The sequence below is a fragment of the Mastigoproctus giganteus genome, chromosome 6, assembly GCF_048544385.1.
Source record: "Mastigoproctus giganteus isolate SK-2022 chromosome 6, ASM4854438v1, whole genome shotgun sequence".
Classification (NCBI taxonomy): Eukaryota; Metazoa; Arthropoda; class Arachnida; order Uropygi; family Thelyphonidae; genus Mastigoproctus; species Mastigoproctus giganteus.
This window is the reverse complement of record NC_143580.1, coordinates 199,420,188-199,445,809: the sequence shown is the minus strand read 5'-3', so window position 1 is coordinate 199,445,809 and position 25,622 is coordinate 199,420,188. Positions and strand designations below refer to the sequence as shown.

Sequence of the window (25,622 nt, the reverse complement as noted above, 5' to 3'; positions counted from 1 at the left end):
AGATCAGAGCTGCCACTTTGATCAAGAGAAAATTAAAAAAATTTCATCATCTACAACCCATTTGAAAATTTGTCGATTTGTATAGAAATTGCCTGTTTCCTTTGTGTTGCAATACTTTAATCGTTTTTGGAACTGAAATTTAACTCAGAATTTTTAAAGCTCTTCAAAATCCGTTAATTAATTAAAATAATTAATGCTATTCGACCTAACAGATTATATTAAGTTTGGAAGGCTGCCCTCTTCTTTCATGGGTATTTGTGGCCAGAAGAATTTAACTGCCTATATCAATGTAATAATCACTGGTGCAGTACCGCCACTTTGCCTATTGGAGGCTTGAAGTGGTGAAACCCATGTTTAGTCTGCAGAGCAAAGTTTCCGGCATCCCCTCCCCACCTCATCTTGAACCCATGTACGGCGGTACTATTAGTACTAATACTAGCCAGTATCACTACTAATGCTAAAATAACACAATACAAAGCAATAATTATTAGTCTTCATCAATTAGATTACATCAAAAACTCATTAAGGATTGCAGAATCCTTATCAACAAGTTACTGTTAAACAATTAGTTAGACAGAAATTTGATTATACAATTCTCAAACCCACTTTCTGTAGAAGAAGGGGAAATACACTAATGATAATTACACTAACAGAACACTAATAATAATATTTTAATATAATACTTATTAACACTAGGCAGACTGAGACCGAAACAAAGCGAGTCGGTAGACCTGCAGTTTAGTGTCCCGAGTCACGTTCAGCTCGCAAGTCACGGCCTATTCTTATCTGTAATTTGGGAAAACAACTTTCTGAACACGTTTTCAGAAAGGATAAAAAACAATTTCCTGAATTTGATCATAAAAATAAAAGTAAGGAATTATCAAAACAATGATGGAAATAGATAATTATTATTAATTAAAAATTAATAATAACACTGAAGTTTTGTATAAACTAAAAAATAATAATATCGTCGAGATTAATATGCACATTATTGTATTATTATTTGTCCGGTCCGTTAAATCCGAAATCCCGTATACCGGTGTACGTTAAATCGAGGGTTTACTGTACTTTAAACGATAGCATCGCAAATGGGTCAACCTGCCATTTATGTACTCATTGTACAAGTTACCATTTATGTTCAACAACTCTGCTATTTATTTAATAAAGATTTGTTTGGCATTTAATGAAATACCAGAGCAACGTGTTCAATTTTCAATAGCTGTCTACTACTTTCTGTTTTCGAATCTGCGAATGTTTTTCTCTTTTCTACTATATCAAGGGCTTTTTTTTTTTGGAGGAGGAGGATTTTGCTCCTTTAATTAAATTAAAATTTATGGCAGCAGCCCACATCTTTTACGTCAACTACATTATTAAATACTGAAAAATCAATAATTTTATTGTATGCAATAAAACCATTGAGTTATTATAATCCTCTGTGAATTTAGAAATTGTAAGATCGTTTCATAATTCACAAGGAAGACCAAGCATTTGCGAAATCTTGACTTTTCCTAACTTAATGGGAATAAATACCTGAATATTTCAGGCATTAACAATCTTATTTTCTAAAATGAAATGAGCTAGTCCTTGTGCAAAAATCCATTAATTAAAGAAGACACAAATATTCTCATGAATAGTGTAATTTCTTAATGAGAACTACAACGTACAATATAAAATGAACCATAACAGATCCTTTTTAAGGGCAATCCTGAATAAAAAAATATGAACAATTGATATTGCACTTCCTATCCATTTATTTTGTGTACGCACACGCTGTACATGTATTAAATAGAACGCTGCGGTCATTTTCTAAATAAGGAACACGATGCAGATTAATTACAGATGCCTGATTTGATGCTGTCCCCCAAATAATGGTGCGGTGTCTGAACACAACTTGACCTCTCTGTCTGTCTTTTCGACCTTCGTTTTTCTATCACCACGCACACCATATGCTAGTGTATACTTGACTCATGAACGTGTGGGCGTAGACATCACCCGGATAGCGAAGTGAGGAGGAGTACTGTTCTGGATGTGGTAAAGCAGTCAGCAACTACTACGAACATGACGCTAGACGTGTCCACTCTTGTTATGACAGACGTTTTTCTTTTCATCGCAACTCTAATAATAGGGTGGCTATTATGGCGATATTTTCGCGCCCGTAAAGTTAAATTACCCCCCGGTCCCATGGGGTTACCTGTCGTAGGTTATTTGCCTTTCCTTAGTGGCGAACCTCACCTAAAACTGGCCAAGCTGGCAGAGACTTATGGGGATGTGATGAGTCTAAAACTCGGCCGCAAAACAGTTATTCACCTCAATAGTTTTGAAGCTGTGAAAGAAGCCTTCCTGAAACAGGGAGAGGAATTCTCCGGAAGACCACAGGAGTTCTTGAGCCTACTGAATGGACAAGGTGATTTCTTTATTTTCTTTCTTCTAAGTTTAACTTTAAACCCTTTTTTTATTTGTAACCTTTTTTTTTTTTGGTAGCTCACTAGAATTGTATAGAGGTATGATTATATCGAGTACAATCGATAGAATCGTGCTCTTTTGGCATATTGATAAAATAACTCACTCAGAATGAAGCTGTATTTCGGGATTCATTGAGCTGTAATCATCGTGTAGCAGTTAAAAGAAAAAAAAAAAAGGGGGGGGGGGGGGAGGATGAATAACCAGTGGCGCGTTATGCCTTCGAGAGGCCCAAGTTAAAATGGAATTTGGGGGCCCCACTAAAGAAAAAATATAGAGAACATTTTCAACTTCATTTTATTGTGACAACAAATCATATGACATAAGAACTAAATATAAAATTTCATCAAAATCGGTAAAACCATCTTTGAAAAAAAAAATTTTTCAAATTAATCTTTAAGTTCATTGACCTTGGCCGGTAGAAAGTTCAATTTCAGATTAAAAAAATCACTTAAAAATACAGTTTTAGTAAAAAACAGCAGTGAATGTTTGAAACAGTGATTTGGGGCCTTCTCTGATCGGGGTCCTAGGCAGATGTCTTTTTTGCCTATTGGATTAATACGCCACTGCCTTTAGCCCTATCTGACGCGCCCACCGCCTCTGATAAAATTCTACTGGTCAATATCTCTGGCACTGATTGACTGGAAACGTAAGTATAGATATATTATGCACCTTTTTTTATTATTAGATGACGTTCCTAAAGTGTAATTTCTGGTTCGTTATAATTGGAAGACAATTCCGTTGTAACCGTTGTTTCCTGTATGAAATTAAACTCGCGAACAGATTCTAACAGCATGACTTAAAGGACTCTGAGCATGGAATGATGATTGATGCCACGGTCAGCTCAAATATGAGGGATCATGGCCATCACGCAAGGATGTACTGAAGACATTAAGCCAATAGCAGTTCAGTGGTTGGAGATAGCTTGTTGATATGAGAAGCTAACCAAGGATGAAAAGAATTGTGCAATCTAACAGAATGGCCACAATAGTTCAAATGACAGCGTAGCAGAACAGTGGAATGCATCGGATCCTATCGTCAATGTGGTATAGCAGCAGGCGACCTCTCCGGGTTCTACTCTTGGATAAACGTTACAGGTAGAGCGGGCACAGAACACTGACAAGCGGACATTTAAGAAGCGGAAAAGAGCCCTTCTGGTCCGACAAATCCTGGTTCCAGTTGTTCCATGCTGGTGGCAGAACCAGGTATAGCTAGAAGATGAATCAGTGCAGGTATCATTCCAGGTGTCAGTACTCCAGGCTAGTGGTAAAAGTGATGGGATGGGAAGTGTTTTCGTGACGTTGATCAACATCTGACTGCCACAGCTTGAAAAAACATTGTTTCTTATCAGATATATCCTGTCATTTCTCTCCCAACTTTATCCATCTAAAGTTGGAAGAGAAACAACAGCTTCACTCCGTACTAATGCTATGGAACAGAAGGCATAACGAGTGACCTTGAGCTGACTTGCTTTTCTCTGCTATAGCAACGATTAATTCCTGCAGGATAATGTGCCAGAACTCTTGTCGGCTAAAGGTTATCCAGGGATCGTTGGCAAATTTAACCTGTGAGAGTTTGAAATGGAATATTATTCGGTTTTCTTTTTAGTGGAAATAATTTTGGCAGATTTTCTGTGATAGATTTCTTTCGTAAGTTGATTTTCTTAGTTGCTTCAAGAAGGACAGATTTTTAACTGGTAAAGCCCATTGAATTCAACGAAGAGTTTTTGGATCATCCGCATATGGAGAGAAGTTGGTGCTTTTCCTGTAGAAAGTATCCAGAAATATCCATCCTGATTGCCAGATATGGTGAAATATTTTTCCACGGCACATAGGCGTGGTGAAATTGAAAGACTGTCAAACTACTATCGAGTTTAGATTTTTTTTTTTTTTTTCTTTAGTACATTTTTCTAAGGATTTGCATGAGATTACTTATTGCCGATCTTCCTGGTACACTATAAAAATGAGGCGGTCTCTGGTTAAAACAATGAGTGATCAGTGGGGGAACTCTCTGCCATTGAGGGGCAACGTTCTGAACTCTAAAAAATAAAATAAAATAAATCAATTCCAAGAGAGTCGGCAATCTTTTATATATCCATAAAACAGGGCCGATGATACGTCTGGAGACTTACACAAATAAAATGTGTCGTTAAATTTCATAGTAATTTTACTGTACCAGACAGTATAATAATAATAAAAAAATACAACTATAGTGAATGAGTTATAAATTAATACAGGAAATCCTCGCTTTAGCGGACCTCAATTTAACGAACTTTGAAAATACAATGGGCAGCGTCCATTGAACTAGGACGGAATCTGGTGACATAACTGCCTCATTCTAATGGTATTTGTCGTGAGTTAAAATATTTTCACAATGAAGCAATGTACCAGGAAGCCAGGATTCTCCTCACCATCCTCTTCGTCAGCCTGCAAGTTGAGCGTGCCAGACATCAGTAGAAAGCCCTTTGAACCTCCAGCGAGGATAATGGTCAAGAGCACTTCAGATTGAATAAGCTTTATTAACTATCTTCCTCCGATTTTTTGAATGTGTTCCCGGAAAGGTGATTTATAAGAACTGCAACTCGTAGGGCTACGTTTCTAAATAGTTTCTACGCTTCTAAATAATCTTCACAACGAATTACCCCAGTATTGCACTACTCCAGTGGAGGAATTTCCGTTATGTTTTATTTATTTTTAATTTAATTGTTACTTATTTATTATATAATAAATACAAGTAAATAAAGCTGTGGTAACTTTAAGCTTTTCCTAAATATTTATTTAATTTTGGAACTAGTAGGCAGATTAACCATTTATAGATGACATTACATCTTCAAAAAGATTATCTACTGCTTTAAATAACTGACAGATTATCTGTTGTGTGTAATGTCATTAATGAATAAGCTTAATGTGTAATGAACTTAGTGCAATACCAATGCAACTCGTGAAGGCAAAGTTTGTCCTGCTGGCAGCATAAAGACATTTGCATAAATTGATCAATTTAAAACAGAGTGAAAACAGAAAATTTATTTTATTTTATTTAACTACTAAATCCTGCTAGCTGCAAACAAACAAAAAAGATAGAACAAGCTAGTCTTCCTAACACCGTATAATTTAATAATTATTTTATTTTTATAATCTAATTAATTATTCTATTAAGTTATGCTCATAATTTAATTAATAAAAATAATTAAAATACTCGATTAATATTATAATGCGACTAAAATCATTCGTTTAGTTATTAATTAAATAAGTCCATAATTTCATTCATTTAATGATAATAATCTGTTCCCGGTTGCGTGTATGATGACTGCACAAGTAGTTGGTTCAAGAGCCAATGTGTAAGTTGCGCGGGATGAAAAACCCGGCACAACTCACGAGGGAAACCCAACTTCATTTGCCTGATATCGGCTAACTACCGCTTCGACTGAAGAAGTGGTTTGAAATTATTCCACTCTAGAATGGGACTTCAACCCATACTTTTACAAATGAGTGACAAATGGCGAAAGCACTGTACTGTCAGAGAGGACTAAGTTGAAGCCATTTTGTCCCTGGAGTTGAAGAGGGGAGGTTATAACTCAACCGTTACTGGCCCTGTCAACGACCACAATATGTAAATTATTATAGTTTATACCACCACAGTATAGTTGTGTGAACAAATCTGATTATTTTGTAAGCTATCTCGATATAAATACATGTAAATATAAAAATCTCTTTAAACGCAGTTTTAGTATATTTAAAATATTTTTTAATTAGATGTAATTTATTATTAAATTGAGTTTTTCTCCAAATTAAAGTATTCTAATGCAGAACATTCCTGTGAACGAGGAGTTTTAATTTAAAATTCCTCCACTGTTTACCTCAATAGCAATCTTCTGACATAACTATTTTCTGAAACCGGTTAAGTGATTGGAGCCTATAAGGACATCTCCTAAAGTAGGCCTTGACAAACTGCCACTACATACAAGTATGTCGATGCGTTGGGGGAGTTGGGGGGAGGGGGGAAGATAAACAGTTTTTGAACATGTCTTCTGCATGATATCATCCTTCGCTCCATTAATGGAAATGACGCTTGGGACGAGCAGACGATACTGCAATCCTAGAGTTGACGATAATGAATTTATTAAAAAAGTGAACTTTTTATATATTATACTATCAGAAATAATTAAATAAAGCAGAATATACAATTAAAATGTGATCTGTCTAATTCATTTCTTTTTTATTATTTAATACTCTGTAATTTATTAAATTATACATACAAATAGGAGATACTTTTACGAGTTAAACTATGTATTTTCGTATTTTAAACACCGTAAGTATCGTATTTTAAACTCGGTTTTCGTATTTTAAACTCAGTATTTTCAATAGTGTATAAAAATTAAAACACGAATCAAAACAATAAATGAAAGATTAAAACAAAAAAGGAAACAATTTATGGTACTAAATATGGATTTTATGGGCCACTTTTGTTGTTTTGTTTCTCAAGTGGAAATTGGAAATGCATCCAATTTGAAATTACGAATTTTTATTTTATATATTTAACAACCAAGTTAGATGAAAGTAATTGGCATTTAACATATCTGGACAATTTGATCCTAAATAATAATAATAATCTGGACTAAATAATAATATTTTTCATTATTATAAGTGCAAATGTAATTTTATTTTGTCGATAATAAGCTCGTCCAATGTATATGTAGACCACTGCGCCATTAGCTGTTGTCAGTTATAATAACAAATCATGTTATCTATATTAATGACTGTGGTCCCGTGGGTTTATCCACGCCCAGCACATTTGACCTCAGCATATTTATTTCGTGAATCATTAGTGAATAAATCATTGTTGCATATGCCTGTGCTTTATCTACAAATAATAGAATATACTATACGATTTTTACTGACCTTAATTTTTGTTTTGCCCCTCTTCTGGGAGATGAAGTTCATAAAGATTCCTAATCGCTTCAATACATTTTTCTGGTTTCCTTTACCACGAATTCGCCAACTATGTGATTTATGAACAAAGTCAAACAGGCCGAAAGAGCCAGGTAAATCATTCCCTGAAAGAATTGGCTTGAACTAAATATTGACATAAATTAAACCTATTCTTAACCAAAAGTCCTCGTGGCTAGCACAGTTAATGTAATACTCCCGTAAGCGTAGAAAAGACCTCAGTTCGAATACCAAGAGGAATTTTTATGAACCATTTTTGCAACTTGGCTACGTTAGTCTCAGGAGAGGACAGCATGATTTTCCCTCCCGGAAACACCTGTTTTTATTTATTTATTTATTTCTATTTTTTTTTTTTTTTTTTTTTTTTTGCCAACAAACAGGCAGATCTATCACAGAACACACAATTAATAATATATATTGTATAAGTCGTTGATGTGTCCCTAACAACTACAATTTAATACAAATCTATACAGTATATATAAAATAAATAGAGCATAAAATACTACTCGTATCTATTTTCTTGACTGATTTAGATTTAGTAATTTAAAGGAAAAGGTGTCTAATAAATTTCTGTATTATTTTTTTATCTAGTGATTTTAAGTGGTTCTAAGAAAGGAACAGTAAGTTTAATCAGATAGCAAAATTAAAATTTCATTATTCATTACTATGAAAAAAAATTGTGATCCGTGATGGTGCATCAGAAGTGAACAGAACAGAAGAAATTCCATCAAAAGAAATATAAAAAAAAAAAAAGAATTAAAAGTAATTTTCAACAAATCGAACTAATTAAGTAAAATATAATAATTTTAAAATTAAAATAGTGCAAAAATGGCAATACAGCCAAAAATTTCGCACAATTAAAATATAAACACAATGAAATTTTTGTCATTAGACAAAAATTTCATCATTGATTAATTTTCTTAGTGTAGAAGTTGCTGTTGATAAAAAACTGATTTTAATTGATAAACACTGTTTTTGCCTCGTAATTTTAATAAAGCTACTGCGTAAATGCCATTTACAACAGATTTTCATCGGTGTCAGTTTATTATTCTTTGTCTGAAAGGAAAATCCATCATTTTTCATATGACATAAATCAAATTATTGTGCTGTCCGAGCCTTTGACAAATATTTCAATTCAGAATATAACCAGACGCTAAAACAAGATTTGAAACTGCAAGTCTTCTACATGAACAAGTCCTGAACAAGGGTCCAGGAAAAAAAACAAACCTGGAAAGTCGCGATGACCGATTAATGATCAGTCATTTATATTTACTGATTCTTGGATTGCTAAATCAGTAACTTCCTCATTTCCTTTTCGCAATCTGACTTCCGCATGGTATCTTGAATACCTTCAAATTCAGAAGAGTTTCGGTATTGAGTTCGTACAGGACAATCTCAATTACAAACTAAACCGAAACAGTTCTGCATTAGGAACAACTACTTAGGAACCTTACAAATATGGTTATTTTTCAAGTTTATTTACATTATTATATTTAGTCTCAGAGCAAAACAAACTTTTTGGCTTCACAGCGAGTTGCCTGGAATTGAACTGATAATGGCGTCGCCAAAAGGCTAATTTTCCATTTATTAAAAAATAAATAAATAAACAAATAAATGATTTCTGATAAAATAAAAATTTATTTTAAAAGAAGCCAGGTATTGTCTGAGAGAGAGCTTTAAATTCTGAAACACGCTGTTACCTTTTAATTGAATGTGAGAGGATCTAGAAGTAGTGCAATACCACGGCAACGCGTTGTGAAGGAAAAGTTTGTTCTGCGGTAACGGATAATAGCATTGTATTATTAAGATGATTATTATTATATTTAATACCACGTGAAATGTATAATATAGTTTATTAGGCTATTGACCTACATTTCAGTATCTCACTGCTGACACAGATTATGCTGCTGACAGACTCCTCTTGACGATGCTCCCATAAAACGTGATGTGCATACCCTGATTTGCTGGTAATGGCGTTATCAAAAGGCAAATCTGCCATTTATTAAAAAAAAATAATAATAATAAATAGCTGACTTCTGTCAAAATAAATTTATTTTAAAAGAAGCCACGTGTTATCTGAGAGGGACCTTTAAGTCCTAAAACAGTTTCTGGGAGCATCGGCAGCATGGTCTGATGACGGGTATCGTAAAATACCTGAAACGTCACCTTAATATATACAAGTTTAGGCGAATAGCTTAATAAACTATATTATTAATTTCACATGGTATTAGATATAGTAAAAATCTTAATGGAAAACAACCACGTAATGTCCTCCCTAACTACTCGTATATTAGAGCATTGCATCAACTGAACAGTTATGCAACTATTATGAATACGGATACTGAAACAAAAATATTTTTGAGCATTACAGTGGTGATTGTAACTCGAAGAGCATTACTGCAGGCGTCCCTGTATTTTCTTATTACTGGCACTAGAGATCACCTAATATCTGATGAGGAATCAGTAAGTCTTGAAATAATATGTCGTGGTAGTCTACTCTTTCAAATAAATTTGAGATTTACTTGTTGGCAGTGGCATTTGTTTGAAAGTGGTGCAATGCCTGGGCAACTCGTTGTGAGGGCAAAGTTTGTTCTTCTGCGAGCATCGAGGTCATTACAATAGTATATACTACCGGCCACAACTCAATTTATATGTATAAAACCTTGCTTTCACAATATTCATTTTCATTATATACTATTTCTATTGTTTAACTGTGCAAACTTCTGTTTTTTTCTTGTTTTTTTATACTATTTTTTTAAACTAGTCATAAAAGATTACTCTTACTCTAAGTTCATTAAATTTTCACATATTGAGAAGAAAAAAAAAATGGAATCAGCAATTTTATGTTAAGTGTAAAGCTAAATGAAAAACAATTAAGTATAACACTGATCACAAGTTTAAATTTCTGAAAATAATACAAAGAAATATTTATGAATTCGATGTTAGTACACAAGTCTTATGATTCTATTAAATTTCACATTTATACATAACATCATAAAAACGGCCACGGGCCGCAGATGGTTTGCGGGCCAAACTTTGCGAATCCCTGTTCTAACTTGCTATTTTTAGCTACTGCACACATTAACTGACTTAAATAAATTTTCTGTTTATACTCCGGCACGACCACACGGTCAGAAGAGTTCACAAGACAGAGAATACAAGAAACAGCACAGTATTTTGCAGTCACGGGCTTGGACCCTGGTCACTCAAAGCACATGTATTTGTTAATCGTTTATTGCAGCACAATAAAGGAATAACAAGTTAGTTAATGACCGGGTGGTACAAAGCTTCAGAAAATAGTAATAATTCATGATTTATAATGAAATTTGGGAATGCTCGAAAAATTTTCTAAAAGAGCCAAATGTAAAACTGACGGACGTGGTGAAGACAATAGGCGCATTACGAATATATACTAAAGTGCCTAAAAAATACTATAAAATTATTTCGTTGGCCAGAATATAACAGTAAAAACTAATGTTTTAAGTAGTGACAGTGAATCCAACCTAGTATCCCATTAGATTAGAATACAACCCGTTTCCTATTAGATTACGTTTCTTAACCTGTGGTCTATGAACCTCTAAATGTACCCCCTTAGCGGATTCTTGGATGGGCTTGAGGGGATCGATAAACCACCAGGCCAAAATAAAAATGATTTTTTTCTTGGCTCAGAGCAGAAAAAAAGTTCCCTTTACGATGAGTTCCACTTGTATTGAACTACTTTCAAACGAATGGCCTCGCTATAGGGCTAATTGCCCATTAGCATAGGCATAAAAAAAACCTTCCCATTTCACCCATCCATTCGCTCCAAACGTTTGTCCAGTCTTTGAAAATTTATTTAAGCTATCAACTTCCACAACGACAGATGGAAGTTTGTTCCAGCAATCAACCACACGCTGGCTAAAGGCAAATTTCCACACCTCTATTCTACAACTTGTCTTTCCTCAATTTGAGTTCATGTCCCCTCAGATGTGAAATCTGAGCAAATGGAAGAATCCCATCAGTATTGAGCTTGCTTAAACCATTCAAGGCCTTAATACGCCTCAATCAGATTACCTCGCAGGTGTCTAGTCTCCAGACTCTGCAATTTGCAGAACGTAAGCTTTAATTGGTAAGTGCACCCCTTTGTTCCTCTCACCAAACTTGTTGCCCTTCTCTGTACCCGTTCTAGAAACTCTACATCCTTCCTAAAAGGAGGCCTCCAGACTTGTACGCAGTACTCAAGGTGTTGCCTGACCATTGCCTTATACAAGGGGATAACCACCTCCTTATCCCTGCTAGCAAAATTCCTGTATATCATTAACAAAACCCCATGATCTGCTCTGGCAGCCTGTCTGCACTGCTCAGAAAACTTCATATCAGACTGCACAATTACTCCCAGGTCTTTTTCATTCTCCACAACCCTGAGTGTAACACCACATAGTTGGTACATTTCTCTGTGGTTACTGCTATCCATATGCAAATGACATCTTAAAGGTTAACCTTCCATGCATTATAAGCATGGACACGTATCAGAAATATCCTACTACGTGTGGTTCTACTTTTTGTTATTTATTATTTTCTAGTAAGCAAATTTTTAAAATTCAAACAGTCATAGGTACGAAACAGTCAGAATTTAAAAGACACATCGGACATTCAAAGAACAAAACAAAGCAAAAAAAAAAAAAAAACACCATTTTGTGTTAGATGGCGGAATTTGACTCTGATGCGGTCCTGAGGGGTACAAGTCTACTGCGCATGCGTATTTTTTTCTTCTGTATATCATTTAAAATTTTGTTATTAATCTTTTAGAAACAGGTGCATCTATTTCGAATCTGCACTTAAAGAAATGTAATTTATATTGCATTATGAATTTGTCATAAATGACATTTAGGAACTACATGCTTTTTGATGTAAAATTTATAACGATGGAAATGGCTGCAGCCTGCAGTGCATCGTGTGATCTGTTAACTTTGACCATATCTTTTTTTCAGGTATCGTACACGCCGAAGATTCGGTGTGGAGCGAACACCGCCGTTTTGTCCTTCACACTCTCAGGGATTTCGGCTTCGGGAAGCAAAGCCTCGAGGACCGGATTCTTCGAGTTACCGAAAGTCTTTTGGAAGCCCTAAAGAAAACAGAGGGCAAAGCTCACGATGTTTCCGAAATGTTGGTCAGCAGCACGCTGAATATTATCTGTAGTTTGTTGTTTAATCGACAATATGAGACTGAAGATGACGAATTCCAAGATCTACAGCAACAGATCAACGTAGTCCGGCAGCATATGACATCCGTAAACAGCTTCAACTCAAGTATTTTCGTAAGGTATATTTAATTCTTAGTGCCTTTTAGTACCTTAGTACATTCATAGTAAATTAAATTAGTTTCTTGGACGTCTTGATTATACATCCCACCAAATACTTTTGTAACGACTTCAAAGAACCCACTACATATCATAAAACACAAGTCGCCTTTGTATTTTTATGATGCGCAAAAAGAATGGTACAAATATTCAAACTGTGGCACTTTTTTTTTTTTTTTTTTTTGTTCAAAGCCTTTCGACATTCCCTCAAGAATGAGGGAATGTAGAATGCCATTCAGCGTTATTATCAAAGAAGTTACGCACACAAATAATAGCTATATCACTGGACTTTCCTAATTCCATAAGCTGGTTCACTTGGTCCAGTGTGGGTCATCCGATATGGGAATACCATTGATTATCTGGACAAGATGCAAGGGTTTATAAAGAAAGGCAACAATTTTATGAGAAAAGGAGGACATATATTATACCTCACCTAGAAAATACGCCAACCTAATAATTAAATTAAACTGAACTCAATTTACATTAAAAATCAACTGGAATTTAATTAAAATTAAATTAAATTTTTAAACATTTTAATTAAATATAATTTAATCGAATTTTCGCTAAATTGATTAGACTCTAGTTAATTTAATCAAGTTACAATAAAAAGATCGGAAACTTAAAATATCAGAACTTACCTTCCAGCTGCTTATGTATGGATGAGACTGATTAAAGGGGATTGGACATTAAACTGGTTAAAATTTAAATTTCATAGTGTACCTTGTACCTTTCTCAATGCTTGGCATATGGCTTTCACTATATAAGATCACTGTTAAACCAAGAGTCCAAAGGAAGAACTTTAGAATCACCGTCAGTTGGTTCAAAATGGTAAGGAAGGAAGGAGAGCTTTTTGTGTTTCTAGTTTCTGTGGTGCAATTCGATCATGAGCGTTGGAAATCTCACGTTATTCAAATTCCACACTGCCGAGAACGTTTTGGTATTAAGGACTGAAAACTGCGTATTTTATTTTAACCATTCTATTGCAAGAGCTCCAAAATGGTTAATTTATAGCTGGAAGATAATTTTATTAGTGTTATTGCCGAATCAATTTTCGGTTGATGAAGAGTGGATTGGATGTGTTGGCTGAGTTCGGTTGTATGGTATTTGTGTATGTAAATGGGCTTGGTGACAATAGGCTCTCTGGTATTAGATATGTTTGAGGTGCCATATTTAACTGTAGTGCTTCCATCAGGCTTTACATTCTTGTCAACATCGAATTAAATATACCATGTTATTGATGTCTGCAATATTATACTTAAAAGTGTATTTATAGAATTTGATCTGCACACCTTACAAGCAGTAGCTATTAGGAACAATATCATGCCGATTTATTATTATTGTGCAAAGAAGCCTGAGGCTTTTTCTGCGCCAGACAAAAAAAAAAAATTACCCAGAGAGAGAGAGAGAGAGAGAGAGTCAGAAGTAGAAGGGAATCACCAAGATAAAGAAGAATGATCTGGACCCTGAGTGTGCCAAGCCCATACTCACCAGATGTGAGCCCCTGGGGTTATTTATATCTTCAGTACCATCAAACTACATAAACTGGAAAAACCACTTCGACCTATCGTCTCGTACAGACGTTCCACATTCGCTAACCTTTCCTCTTACATCGTAAAAATTATATCACCACTCACAAAATTTTCGAAGTTTAAAGTAGAGAATACAGCCCACGTTCACTCCGCAGACAGACATTCTAGCGTCATTCGACGTCCTATTATACTGTACACCAACGTAGATGTAGATTATACATTAGCTAAATTAAAAGAACGGCCCACAGACAATATAAATTTAAAACATCGTACCACGCGCTCAATAGACAATATTATTACACTTACGTCTTTCTTATTCAGGCCAGAAATTTTACGTTTTTAACTGGGATATTTACAAACACATATATGGGCCTCTAATGGAACTGGGTATTTCAGCCTAATTTCAGAAATCTATTTAACTTCTATAGAAGACCACATCCTAAATCCGTTTCCGTCTACAATCAAACTACATATTCTCCTTTAAAATTTTAATAATGTCTATCAGTGTTTAAAATATCACTGGAACAAGACAATAGCTTCTTGAACTTAAAGATTTTTAAAGATAATAACCAATTAAAAACTTGTATTTACAGCAGAGACACGCACAATGGAAAATTTTCATTCACATCACCCATACAGTGTTAAAAAAATCTGTTTTATTTGCATAAATCTACAATGCAATAAAATCTATGCACTTTAAATTTTAACCAGTCTAATGTCCACACCACATTAAAATACATAAGCAGTTGGGAGGGAAGTTCAGGTATTTTACGTTTCCTATTTTTTTTATTGTCATTTCATCTGGGAACTAACGGATTATCTATAATATTAATATAGTTTAATCAAGTTAATAAATTAGATTTGAATTAAATTGATAATAGTGATTTCCTTTTAGAGCACTACCATGGAAAACAGCGTCGGACTACATTGAACTGCACAAGGCGAAAGACGATTTCTACAACCACATGGAGAAATATATTAAAGCGCACGAAGACACTTTCGACAGCGCAAATCTTCGAGATTATTTTGATGTTTATCTTGAAGAGAGACGACGTGCTGAAAAAGAAGGAACTTTGAAAACCAGCACCTTTACTAGTAGGTGGAAACGTATTTATTCTTATTTATTTATTTTTATTGTTTTACTACTTGTCAATAGATGGCGCTTCTACTTAAATAAAAAAATGACTTCCTGAATAGAATAAAAATGACTTCCTGAATTTTGATAAAAAAAAGGTAACGCATGAGAAATATATTATTATACTTTAAATAAAGTATTTGAAAAGGAAAACAATGGCAAATACATAAAAAAAGAAGTAATTACATAAATAAAATATTTTGCAAGACTTCTACAACTACATTGAAAAGACAATGCAGAGAAATGAAAACAAAAATAAAGTTATAAAATAAACAAATCGTCTTTTAGGAAAAACTCTAGGCTGACAAAAAAAAAAAAATCTTGACGAGTGAAAAAAGGGAACACCTATGACTAAGAACATTACAAGTTAATTCTATAAATAATGGCTAATATATAATAAATGCCATAGCTTATGAAAACAAGTAAAAAAAAAAAAAAAAAACGGTACACCGGGTAAAGTTCAAATTGTCGATGGTAGAATGGATTTATCAGTAGGCGCTCTCCAAGATAGTTAGGGAAGGACGATACGTAGTTGTTTTCCATTAAGGTTATTATTGTATTGATACCACTTGAAATTAATAATATAGTCTATTAGGCTGTTCCCTAAATTATTATACATTAACTGATGGTCTGATGATGGGTATCGGTAAGATACTCGAAACGTTATTTAATGTATAGTAATATAGGCGAACAGCCTAATAAACTATATTATTAATTTCACGTGGTATAAAGAGTGGTATTAATACAATAATAGCGCTCTCCAAGGTTTCGATATTTCAATACACGAGTGTATATGTATATGAACAATGGTGAGCCCAGACAGGGTGGTAAGGGGATTATGTCTTCCTTTATGATAAAAATAATGCGGATTTTTTTTTTTTTTTTTTTTTTTAACTGCTATATGATGGTTAAAGCTTAATGCTTCTCTGGAACATCGCTTTAGTCCACCACCCTTTAGAAAATCTTGGGACCACCACTATATATGAACATTGTTAAGAGTCAATTGGAGGCACTTCTTTGTTTAATATAAATTAATAATAAAGAGATGACTACTTAAAAAATTCACTGATTCATCTTTCATTATGAATTGTGAAAATGATTGAGTTAATACCTTGTCAACTAAGGGATAAAAACTTGACATTGTGTCTAAGATTCCAAAAGTGGTCAAAACCGCCACTGCTTTCTGTAGATTACTTCCTATCTGCATTTCTTAATAGCAAAAGCAGTTAGAAGATAACTGTACAATGGAAAATGCAATATTTAATTTTAAAATGTAATTCTGAACATAATTTTCAACAGCTTTTCACATGTAAAAAAGAACCGATAGATGGTAGTGCCAATAAAAACCAAAAAGGCTGCTTTAGGTCTGATTTGGATATACTAGTCCCATACGTAAAACAGTTCTAGTTTGATTATTAATTTATTTATTTTAACAAACTAATTTCTTTCTGTGTTTTTGGCGCTTATATATATACGGAGGGTTGATTCAGCCTTTTGATAACGATTTTGACAGTCCTTTAAAACTACGAAATTCCGTGCTGCTACCACCGGTTGTTTTCCCTGCTCATGGACTATCGCATGGCATCGCAATTTCTCTTGAAGTAAAGCCCGCTGCAAAACTGCCAAGTCGATTTTGTCCCATTCCTGCTGGCAGACTTTCCACAAATTTTCAACAGTTCTGGGGCGTCGGTTTCCGAGAGTTCTTTTCAAAAGTCCGAATGCGCAAAAATCCATATCTTCAAATGGGATCGAACGAATACCTGTCACCGCTTCCATTCTCTGCAAAAAAGCACGGGTGGAATGTGACTGTGGCTGGACGCCTTATCATGGTGCACCCAGACCTTTTCAGCGTCAGAACCCTACAATATGGGTATTTCACGTTCAAACAACGGCTGTAGAACTTCAGTCTGGTAATACACTGAGTTGACTTTCACGTTTTTAGCGATTTTACCTAACTCAAATTTGCCGTTATAACAAAAAACCGGCTACAGCCATAAAACCTCGGCCAAAACTTTCCTTGCACTGATGTGCCCATGTTGGAAAGGCCTTGTCACCCTGTGGATATATTCCCGAATAAATTCCCGAATAATAAATTCCCGAATTTTTTTGCAATAGGAGAGGTACATCCACGCTTCGTCCAATGTTGCTACGAATTTCCATCTTTCAGCTGCCTGATATTTTTCGTAGAGTTTTCGAGCATTGACCGGCCACTTTGCAATGTGCCATGCCCCTAGGTGGTGTACGAGGGCCTTGTGCTTCTTCTCCAGTTGCAAATTTCGTTCCCCACTACCCTAAATTCAGGGTAGTGGGGAACGAAAAAGACCTGGGGATAATTGTGCAGTCAGATATGAAATTTTATGATCAGTGTAGACAAGCTGCACTGATGGGGTTTTGTCAATGATATATAGGAATTTTGCAAGCAGGGATAAGGAAGTGATTATCCCCTTGTATAAGGCAATGGTCAGGCCACACCTTGAGTACTGTATACAGGTTGGAAGGCCTCATTTCAGGAAGGATGTAGAGTTGCTAGAACGAGTAAATAGAAGAGGAACAAGATTGGTGAGGGGAACGAAGGGGTCCTCTTACTAAGAAAGGCTTAAGTTCTGCAAATTGCAGCGTCTGGAGACTAGGCACCTGCGAAGTGATCTGATTGAGGTGTATAAGGCCTTGAATGGATTGAGTAAGCCCAATGCTGATGGGATTCTTCCTCTTGCTCAGATTCTGCACCTGAGGGGGCATAAATTCAAATTGAGGAAAGACCGATGTAGAAAAAATGTGTGGAAATTTGCCTTTAGCCAGTGGGTAGTTGATCCCTGGAACTTCTTCGTTGTGGAAGTTGACAGCTTAAATGAATTCAAGGCAGAACTAGACAAAATTTTGGAGTAAATGGATGGGTGAAACGGGAAGGGGTTTATTTTTTGGCTAATGCTAAATAAGCTTGCTTTCTTGCATCATATGCCTTTACTAATGCTAATACTAATATTTAACTGTTAATGTATTATAAAGCATATCACGTATTATCAAAGTTCATAATATTTAATTAAATAAGCAAATAATGAAGTACTATTTTATTTGCTTAATAGTTGAGATATGTAAATATATCTTAACCTTTGAAGTTTTGACTATTACTTAAACCTGCCCCCCCCCCCCCACACACACACTTTCTATTTGAATATCTGTAAGAGATGTTTTTATAGGTATATCCGACTATGGTGAATTATATATTCTGGAATTTTTAAAAAAATAAACGAAATCGGTTTTTGGAAGAGGTTTGTAAATTCGAGTTTCATTCGGTGAAAGGCAGACCGCCGACGTCAGTGAACGAACTTTTCTGTGTCTTTTGGCATCTTGAAAGTAAGCAGACGAAAATTTATCACTTGCCAGTCACGGAAACGTCTGACATGCGCATAGAGTTTTTCAAGGGTCTACAACTAACCATAACAACGTCTTGATTTATGATAAGTATTTTTAGTTACATAACTCAGCTTCTGCTTAAATACGCGTGGGAAACCACAGATTTGCAACACTGAATCGGAAAAATGCTAGGGTTGTTTGTGTGTTTATTGTTTATAGTCACCGGATGTGTGTGTCGGGAATTTCCTCATGGGGTGTCATCGTTGACAAGTTATGTTATCGCTAACCGCTGTCGGGTTTTCGGTCTGGCTGATAAGCTTTCAAAAGCTCAAGCAAACTAAGGAAGACATTGTAAATAACAGTACAACTTTACGAACTTACCACACGTTTCTTAAAATATATCTGTTTGGGGTTATCAAAACAGAGACAAAGTAGACTGCGATGTTTTTAAATATCATTATATGTTTTTAATAAGAGATATTTTCACTTTAATTAAAAGAACGAGGGCTTCCAATGATGTACTAAAAGTGAAATAACAGGTGGATGAATAATAAAGACGAAAGTATGAATAAATCTTCATTTTTATTGCAGTGGATCGACTGAAAGCCATTCTTCTTGATCTGATTGTCAGCGGAGCTCACACCACTTTCAGCACCCTGTACTGGTCTCTTAATATATTAATGAACCACCCGGAAGTGCAGAAGAACATCAAGAAAGAATTAAGGGAGATGGTCGGGGTACAACGATTGCCTTGTTGGTCTGATCGCATCAATTTGCCGTACACCGAGGCCACCTTGATGGAAATTCATCGATATGCTAGCATCTTCCCCTTCACACTGTTCCACTCTAATGCAGGTACAGTTGGGGTTTTAAATCAGTTATTTGAATTAGATTATGCAGATACTGCGTTATTAAAGTATAAGAAATAGGAATCTGTAGTTTTAATTAAAACGTAATCAAAAATAATCATATGTATGTTGCTGGCAATATACAGTAGAATTATACGGAATAAAAAAAAATAAAATAAAAAACACTTTTACAAAAGTTTTAAAGTGCATTTTCGTAATTTCTTCCTATACATTAAAATAATTTTCCTAATTGTTTTTCTGTGATAAAACAAGCTTCTGTTTTAGCGTGGTCAAGCTAGATAAACCTCGTGCACGCGCTTTGTTTATCTAGCGTGACCACGCGGTACCATTCTTGATTTCCATATGTAACCTATTTATGTATTTATAGCTGAGGAAGAGACACACACAGTGTCGAAAGCTTCTGTAAGTATTTTATTTTATTTTATCAAAAGAAGCGAGCGCAGCGAGCAGGGGTCGAAACCCCCCTAGTTATTTATTAAAAATCTTTAATATGGTAAAATATAATAAAATGTGTTAACTAATTTATAAAAAATATCCAAAATTAGCACAAAAAAATACTTTACTTCTATTCAGCTCTGTCAGAAAGTAAACAGTTAAAGAGTATTTATTTGTTTATTTATTTTTTTTTTTTTTCAGCCATAAGCAGTGCCATATATTTGTTTTGATATTTAAACAAGCCCATGAAGCTATTATATTGGTATAATTTCAAAACCACGAAAAGTAGGATTTTTCACCTCTTGTCTTTGTGGCCGGAAAGATTTTATCCGGTTGGTAAATGAAATGTTTTATTTGCTAGATCACAAAGAACCTCATTTATCGCCAGTTAAGGCTCCCCTGCTATCTGAGTTGGGAATGCAGTTTTTTTTTTTTTTTGCTAGAACTAACTTCGGGTTAATCGAAAGTCAGAGTAATGTGACTGATGTTGTATAAAAGTATACTGTTTTATGTATGTAATATATTTTTATTGGTCTTTCAGAAGAAACTACACTCCGAAATTATACCATTCCAAAGAGGAGCGTTGTGGTTGCTAATATGTGGGCGATTCATCACGACTGCAGGTACTGGCCCGATGCTCACATTTTCGACCCCGCGAGATTTTTGAGCCCAGATGGAAAACTTGAAAGACGTGAATCCTTCTTTCCATTCTCAATAGGTAAGTTTTCACATGCAACCACAAAAAAAAAAAATAATAATAATAAATAAAATCTGTATAGTTTTTATGTACTATGCAATTCTTATGTCTATAATCATTCTCACTCGAAACTTGCAAGACTGATCTCGCGATTACTCTGCTATCTCAGTGGATACGTTTTGTTGCTCTCACTGCAGCTCCCAAAACATTCAGGAATCCCCAGTACTATCCAAATGTATTAACAGAAAGCAGTTCCTTTTTGGACCTGGAAAGCAATTGGAAATATCAACGACATTCCAGGGCTATTTTCAACAAAGAAAAATCGGCAGCAATTAAACACTACATATAGTCTACCTTAGATGAAGGCAGGTCACCTTACAGTCAGACTACACAAGATTTTCCTTTCCTGCTACCCTACTGAATGGCTGAACTATATTACCCAGTTTCTTATCAGATAATAATTACGAACCGTAACTTCCCCGAAATGAGACAGATCCAGGTATCCTTACCAATATCCGATTTAAAGAAACATGAGTTCATTAAAACCATCGATGTCCTTCCACCAACTAGCACTACAGGTGCTAATGGTGTCCCACAATTCATTATAAAATGCCTCAGCCCTTATATACTAGGTTCTCTGCTTCACATTTAACTCATTTTTTCCACCTGAGTGGAAGATTTATCTTATCAAGCCATTTCCAAAAATCCCATCACTAACAGAATCGAACACTATAGACCCATTGAAAGAGCCATGCCGCATTAAAGTGATGGAAAAATCCATTCTGAAGAACAGATCCACTGTGACTAACTTCCTCTTAACAACACTGAATACTCTCAACCTTCGAATCCAACACTAAATCAGCCATAACGTAGTCACGAGATTGCACTTCAAAAATAGTGAAGTGCATGTTATCTTGTACGCACGTATCACAATTTCTTAAAATAAATCAAATTCAGTGTATTTTCGTGATCATTAAGACATTTAAATCTTTCTTTCTTTTCAGGAAAGCGAGTATGTCTGGGTGAATCATTGGCTCGTATCCAGTTGTTCCTTATCCTGACAGCAATTGTTCATCGTTTTAAAATTGAAACTCCCGAAGGACAAAATAAATCTACTGAGGACTTGATTACACCCAATCGCGACTTATTACCATACAAGTTATGTGCGATAGCACAAGATTAACTTGAAGCAAGTACGCACTTGCCTTTAGAAACTAATGTAAATTTGTGCTGGTCACATATAAGAAATTATAAACGATATTTTGAAAAAAAAAAGAAAAGAAAAAGAATTTATAATAACTAAATTAAACAATGGAAGGTTGGTATTGGATAGTAATACAAATGCTGCTTTATAAAATGCATTCAGATGCACTAAACAAAAGCGTTTGCGTGCTACCTGAGCGCCACCTTGTTTTCTAGTTTATGTCTACTTGATTAGAAAAAAATATAATAAATAAATTTATTATACACGGGGCGATAGTAAACAGAATATTGTTTAAAGGGAAAAATTATTTTTTTGATATTTATCCTGCAATTTTTTAACTGATTTTTGTTTCTCACCTAATTTTATTTTACTAAAGTGTACATGCATCCTATATTTACATAACAATTTACCGGAAATGGGGGGTTAGTCTATGTCGTCTAATTATTAGACGACGTTGACCAACTCTCCCATATAATTAGAGTGGGCCATGGGCCAAAATATGAATAAAATAAATCTAGTTACATAATAACTCAGATACTGTGATATTGTGAACTTCAATCGCTTGATTCTTAATATAATACACGAGTAGTTTTTTTTTATGTAATAAGATTACATAATCAATCTTGTTTGTCTCAAAGACCTGTAACTGAAGACAATGGTGCTTTGTACTGCCATTTACTAATGTCGTGTTTCTTTTTAAAAGGAACTCTGTTTAGCAAATGCAGTCCTTGACCTCTATTTGAACTTAAAGTTGTATTAAGCCCATTGTTACTATGTTTTGTAGATAAAATATCCACACTGCCTTTTGTTTTGTCTTTATAATAACACGTTTATATTTAACTAAAATTTGTTTCATATGATCATAGAGATATCATACTATGTGAATCGGTAATGTTATTCATGTAATATTTAGTTTTGCCAATGGAGTCGCGAATTTTTAGAACATATTCACTAATTATATAAAGAAAAAATACTCAAGATCGTGATGAATTAGGCTGAGCCGCTGAGAATTTTTGCCCAGCGAGTTTGGAAAGAAATTGCTTTTCTTGTAGCAGTTTTCTAATTATGGATAGAGCACCTATAATATCCAAAGTTGTCCATTTTGGGCAAGGAAACCTTAAAACATCTTTGGCAAAAATATTTAGTTTTGCCAGTGGAGTCGCGAATCTTTTAGAATATATTCAATAATTATGTAAATAAAAAATATTCAATGGGCTGAGTATTCTTGCCCAGCGAGTTTGGAAAGAAATTGCTTTTCTTGTAGCAGTTTGCTAATTATGGATAGAGCACCTACAATATCCAAAGTTGTCCATTTTGGGCAGGGAAACCTTAAAACATCAAATTATACGAAATTCAAACATTTGTTCTGATGTTTTCTGTAGTAGTTTTGCAAGCTATGTTATTAATGTATTTTATTCATATTTTATTCAATATGTGTACGCATTTTATGGCGTACACAAGCGTTTCTTTTTTTTATTTATTTATTTTTTTCAGTAAAAACAAAACAAAATAAAAAGCCAAGCGTTGAAATTCAAGAATAATATTATTCTCTGAAATAGTATGTATGGTCACCCCAGCTATTATAATGTGAACGTTTTCCTAAAGCTCAAACATTTATGTAATGTTTTCAATGTATAAAGGATGGTATTGTATAAAAATACAGTTTTTTTTTTTCTGACTTGATTTGGCAACTGGTATTTTATGATTACTTGATTTCTTATTGGTAATTTAAGTAGATCGTTCAAGTAGTTTCATTTCTATACTTTTTTCATAACTCAATAATGCTTCTCCTGTGAAATATTTTGCATATATTTGATGTATCGGATTTTTAATAAAACAAAGGTATAAAACATGTTAGGATTATAATCATTTGTCTAAATAATTTTATTACACACAATTTAAAAAACAACTGATAAATTACCCACACTCTGGTAGAAACAAGGAGAGGTCAGTTGCCACAGAAAAGATTTGTACGACGTTGCACGATACACAGAGAGTAGTCCTAAATGAACATTCTTCAGAGTGGGCTACTGTAGCAAGTGGAGTTTCCCAAGGACCAGTACTGTGGGCCTTTCTGTTTAAAATCTACATTGACGAAGGAATAGGGGAAGTTGTCAAAGTTTTACTTATGAATTAAAGGAAGAGAGAAGAACTAGGGGGCATAAATACAAAATTAGGCAGTGTATTGTAGATCACTGGAATGAATTGCTTGCCACACTGGCAGAGAGTTCAAAACTGAATTGGATTGCCACTTATGACATCGGGGAAGGTGATAGAATATATATATATATTTTTTTTGGAAGATGCAGAAAACGTCCTTCTTGCATCATTTATCCATTTATAATAATAGCATTAATACGTATTATATGCTGTTAACAAAACAATAAATAAAGTAAAATAAAAAAAAATTCAAGAATTGACAATATCTTAAATAAAATCTCAGGAAGAAATGATAAACCAGATTCTAGGAAAAAAAACTGGTTATTTTCAGATCCTGCAAACGAAGGAAGAGAAATCTGATTCGTGATATAAAGACGAGGTCACACTGCTGAAGGGTGCAGTGTGACCTCATCTTTATATCCATGCAAGCGTTACGTTTCGTAAAAATTCCTTTTGGAGCCCTATTCCAAAGCAACTGTTCTACCAAGGGAGCAGGTTAAAGGAATTATTAGAGATCTCCTCAGTTGAGGCTGTAGTTGATTGATCTCAGGAGGAGGGAGTTTGGTTTTAACCTGGGAATTCTTTGGGTTTTTCAGTCGTTCAACGTGCAAAAACGGCCTGTAAACACATAAAAAATCTTTATTGGGAACAGAAAGCTACAGTCCAAGCCGGAGGAATAAGAACAAACAATATCCAACGAGGAGTTCGACAAGGATGTATCCTTTCACCTCTCCTGTTCAATTTATACTCCGATAAAATATTCAAAAAGGCCCTGGAAGGTATAGATGTGGGTGTAAAAGTCAATGGAGTTCTCATAAACAATATTAGTCTCATTCTCTGCGACACCAATGAAGGTCTCCAAAAACTATTCAATAGGATCAGTTCAACTGGAGCAGAACTGGGACTCAATATTAACGAAGTTTATGATTTTTAATAGCCAACAGTATGAAAATGCAGACCTATCACTCAATGGCAAACCGATCGAACGTGTTGGTCAATTCAAATACACGGGTAGCACTATTACGGAGAACGTAGACCCCGAGAAAGAAATACGAAGTCATATTGAAATCGCCAGAGCAACCTTCAAAAAAAAAAAAAAAAATGAGGGCGCTTCTTTGCAATGACAACCTGAAACTGAAATAAAGGCAACGTACGGTCAAATGCTACATCTGGTCAGTACTTTCGAGACATGGACTCACGAGGCAGATTCCCTGAACCAATCAGAGGCATTCGAAATGTGGATACATCGCAGGATGTTGCGAATACCATGGACGAATTTAGTAAACAACAACAAAGTCCTCCGTAGAGCAAGGACAACATTAATAACTACCATAAAATGTAGGAAAATCTCTTATCTTAACCATATTCTGCAGGGAGAGAAATATCTTCTACTTCAATTGATTATAAAATGCAAGATTGGAGGCAAACGGGAGATTGGTAGGAAGCGAACAATTTGGCTCCATAACATCTAACAATGTACTAACATTCGAAATGT

The 25,622-nt window shown here is 34.7% G+C and overlaps 1 protein-coding gene across 1 annotated transcript; it reads left to right on the top strand.

The window, feature by feature from the left end:
• The first annotated feature begins 1,997 nt into the window (after positions 1 to 1,997).
• LOC150084868 (cytochrome P450 2C29-like) lies at positions 1,998 to 23,386 on the top strand. The gene is made up of 6 exons (XM_090376664.1): positions 1,998 to 2,404; positions 12,377 to 12,707; positions 15,169 to 15,368; positions 19,354 to 19,617; positions 20,608 to 20,784; positions 21,768 to 23,386. The coding sequence occupies exons 1-6, from the start codon at positions 2,059 to 2,061 to the stop codon at positions 21,944 to 21,946; spliced, it is 1,497 nt and encodes a 498-aa protein (XP_090232790.1). The 5' UTR covers positions 1,998 to 2,058; the 3' UTR covers positions 21,947 to 23,386.
• The last annotated feature ends 2,236 nt before the right edge of the window (positions 23,387 to 25,622 follow it).

Bases quoted from the DNA above. Each gene is read 5' to 3' on its own strand.
- LOC150084868 (XM_090376664.1), top strand. From the start codon at position 2,059: ATGACGCTAGACGTGTCCACTCTTGTTATGACAGACGTTTTTCTTTTC. The intron at 12,708-15,168 runs GTATATTTAATT...ATTTCCTTTTAG, and splicing joins AACTCAAGTATTTTCGTAAG to AGCACTACCATGGAAAACAG. The intron at 15,369-19,353 runs GTAGGTGGAAAC...TTTTTATTGCAG, and splicing joins GAAAACCAGCACCTTTACTA to TGGATCGACTGAAAGCCATT.